This window comes from Oncorhynchus clarkii, chromosome 18 (assembly GCF_045791955.1).
Source record: "Oncorhynchus clarkii lewisi isolate Uvic-CL-2024 chromosome 18, UVic_Ocla_1.0, whole genome shotgun sequence".
NCBI lineage: Eukaryota > Metazoa > Chordata > Actinopteri > Salmoniformes > Salmonidae > Oncorhynchus > Oncorhynchus clarkii.
In genome coordinates this window covers 11,646,844-11,650,239 of record NC_092164.1, presented here as the reverse complement: position 1 = coordinate 11,650,239, position 3,396 = coordinate 11,646,844, and the positions used below count along the sequence as shown (strand labels likewise).

The following is a 3,396-nucleotide window of genomic DNA, read 5'->3' as shown; positions in this document are numbered from 1 at the left end:
CATTGAATACATGCTTTATCATGTGGACAAATATCCTGCCTCCACTGTGTTGTTATACAACAGCACCTCCTGTTGGTGTGATACTAGTAATGCCTCCATGGCTCCAGTCCAGTCATTGTATTTCACAATGTTAGTCTCCCAGTCAACTGCCCTGTGGGTTTACCCTGATACATGTTCTGTCAGGGAGGGGAGAGAGAAATTGATTTGCTGTGCGTGTGTTTGTGGAGTATGTGTTTGTGGGAGGACTGAACTTGGATTGAGCCCTGAGAGCTCAGTAATGGAGTCGTCTACGACCACGGACGCTCTGAAAGTGAAGCTCAGACACCTTATCCTGCTAGTCCTCTATATCCCAGCCTGCACCGGACTCCCTGGAGGTGAGTCTCAGATCTGAGGATGTGAATTACTTTGGTGGTCTTGGTTCAGCCCTGTACCTTTCAAATACAGCACCACACGCTGCTGGCTATTCAATGCCCTGCTTGACTTCCTGTCCGTCTATCTGTCTTTCTGTCAGTCTGACTGTACAGAGACTGTTTACAGCCTTGTGTGTGCAGTAATAGCAACTTTTCAACCACCCATGGTCTTCATTGGGATTCTTCTTCCTTTTCCTACTATTTGTACTCTGTTCCTATGGAAGTTTGTTGGATGTCTATCAATTTAAAGTCTATGTAGTGTGAGCAGTCATGTCCCGTCCTGGCAGCTCCAGTGTTCCTGAGCACACAGGAGGCCAATGAGGTGCTCCATCATCAGCGGTCGCGGCGTGCTAACAGCCTGCTGGAGGAGCTGAGACTGGGAGACCTGGAGAGAGAGTGTCTGGAGGAGCAATGTGGCTACGAGGAGGCACGGGAGATCTTCACCCTCCCCGAACAATTGGTGAGCTTAAACTGAATGATCAGATGGAATCTGAGGAGGTAGGTTCTCCATATTTGTCCCAGAACATTAGAGTCTTTTTAAATAGCCCTCTCTCTTGTTTTATGCAGGAGGAGTTCTGGAAGAGCTACTCAGGTAGGCTATCTTCAGGGGACTCACCTACTCATTCCAGGGGTTTTCTTTATTTTTACTATTTTCTACATTGTAGAATAATAGTGAAGACATCAAAGCTATGAAATAACACATATGGAATCATTTAGTAACCAAAAAAAGGGTGGCTACTTTGAAGAATCTAAAATATATTTAGATTTGTTTAACAATTTTTTTGGTTACTACATGATTCCATATGTGATATTTTATAGTTTTGATGTCTTCACTATTATTCTACCATGTAGAAAATATAGTAAAAAATAAATGAGTAGGTGTGTCCAAACCTTCGACTGGTACTGTACATTTTGCCAAATCTACATATATTTCTCGTTTCTCATTATAATGGTTCTAATAATAATCTAATATTGTCTCTGTCTGTAGTGGTGGATCAGTGTGAGTCTGGCCCCTGCTTGAATGGGGCTACCTGTGTAGGTCAGGTGAACACCTACATCTGCATATGTCTCCCTGGGTTTGATGGACGAAACTGTGGCCAAAGTAGGTACAACACACCTCTGTCGAATCACTGAAATTGGCTCTTGGATATTCTTCAATAATGGTCTCCATTTCTCTTGTCTCTTGGTTCCTGTCTGTCTCTATCGCCACCTCCACAGCCTTGATGAACTCTTATGATGGTTGTCTGTACAGAAATGGGGGATGTGAGCACTTCTGTACAGAGTTTCCAGACCTGTCTCACCATTGTCACTGTGCCCCTGGGTACAGCCTGGACAATGACAGCAGTAGCTGCATACCCCAAGGTCTGTATCACACTGGGCCAAACCCTAACAACTACAACTCCCAACAGCCCTGTGCTTCTTGAGGCCATCTCCATACAAGCACTTAATCTTCTCCTTTTGTAGTCCTTCTCTTGCCTGTATTCTCTCTTTATCCTCAACTCCTAACCTCTCTCCCTCTCGCTCTCTCTCTCTCTCGCTCTCTCTCCTCTTAGTTCCGTTTCCCTGTGGAAGAATTGTAAAAACGTTCAGGCCCGGGCCCCGAATTGTGAAAGGCACAATTTGTCCTAAGGGAGAGTGCCCATGGCAGGTATAGCATTTACTGTAGTTATTGACTGACCAACACGTGGCTAGATCCAGATCTATGTCTGTCTCACTCTCTCCTCTCCCTCTGTCACTGCAGGTTATGCTGGAGTACATGAATGAATATAAATGTGGGGGGATCCTCTTGGCTCCACATTGGATCCTTACTGCTGCCCACTGTATGTGGCACACGACTGCCTCCCATTGGCAAGTCACAGTGGGTGAGTGGGCAAATGGTATTACAGTGTTCTCTCAACGCTCCCAGTATCTCAGCTGCCACAAAACCCAATTCTAACTATCACCTCTGAGTGTTCACTGTCCACTGATCCTGAGTTCCTCCCCCTTCAAGGTGAACACAACCGTGCGAAGAAGGAGGGCACAGAGCAGGTTCGCCGGGTGACGAGGATGCTGATCCACCCCCAATACAACCACACCTCCACAGACCGGGACCTGTCTCTGCTCTACCTCAAGAGGGAAGTAGTGCTTGGACCCTTCGTGGTGCCTGTGTGCTTGCCCGCCTTGGACGGCTCCTTCGGGCGCACACTGGGGGCCATGCGCACCTCCGTGGTGAGTGGCTGGGGCCGCCTGGCTCAGTCGGGACCCCCGTCCACTCTGCTCCAGAGGCTGGAGGTTCCTCGGGTCCCCCTACAGGAGTGTCGCACCACAGGCCTCAATGTGACCATGAACATGCTGTGTGCTGGGTTCAGGGATGGGAAAAAGGATGCGTGCCAGGGGGACAGCGGAGGGCCCCTGGTCACCCGCTTCAAGAACACCTGGTTTCTGACGGGAGTGGTGAGCTGGGGTAAAGGGTGCGCCCAAGAGGACGTCTATGGAATCTATACCCGCGTCTCTAACTTCCTGGACTGGATCAATCAGACCATGGCGACCGGCTGAGTGGGAGTGTCCATTTAAAAACACCCCTCCAAAAAACACTGACATATCTCCTCAAGGATGATGCTGGATAATAGCCAAGACACAATCCTGCTCCAAACTAGAATCTGGATTAAGATGTAAACTCTAAATATAATGATGACATTAATCTTTATAGTTTCTTAGACAACCCTAAGATATATATTTTCTTTGATCCAATTATTAACAGAATAAATAAATAGTTATTTGAAAATAAAGTTGGATTGTTTTCCTAACTGATAAGAAACATAACACAACTTAGCGTGCATGTAGCCCTGAGATCAGTGATGTAACTGAAAGAGTGGGAGGGGCTGTGAAAGGGGCTGTGAAAGGGAGGGAAGAGCCTGCATAGGGTCAATGACAGAGGAAGGTAAGCACGTGTTAGGGGAGGGTTAGGGCCCAAATCAAGATTTTGTCCAGACTTTGGACCTGTGGA

General features: G+C 47.2%; 1 protein-coding gene across 1 annotated transcript; it reads left to right on the top strand.

Annotated features, from left to right (window-relative positions):
• Positions 1-216: 216 nt before the first annotated feature.
• On the top strand, positions 217-3,178 carry LOC139372441 (coagulation factor VII-like). The gene is made up of 8 exons (XM_071112157.1): positions 217-374; positions 698-870; positions 978-1,002; positions 1,399-1,512; positions 1,629-1,772; positions 1,964-2,058; positions 2,152-2,272; positions 2,401-3,178. The coding sequence occupies exons 1-8, from the start codon at positions 278-280 to the stop codon at positions 2,943-2,945; spliced, it is 1,314 nt and encodes a 437-aa protein (XP_070968258.1). The 5' UTR covers positions 217-277; the 3' UTR covers positions 2,946-3,178.
• Positions 3,179-3,396: the final 218 nt, after the last annotated feature.

Coding starts and splice junctions, on each gene's coding strand:
- LOC139372441 (XM_071112157.1), top strand. CDS start 278: ATGGAGTCGTCTACGACCACGGACGCTCTGAAAGTGAAGCTCAGACAC. Junction 1,003..1,398: donor GTTCTGGAAGAGCTACTCAG/GTAGGCTATCTT, acceptor CTCTGTCTGTAG/TGGTGGATCAGTGTGAGTCT. Junction 1,513..1,628: donor TGGACGAAACTGTGGCCAAA/GTAGGTACAACA, acceptor CCACCTCCACAG/CCTTGATGAACTCTTATGAT.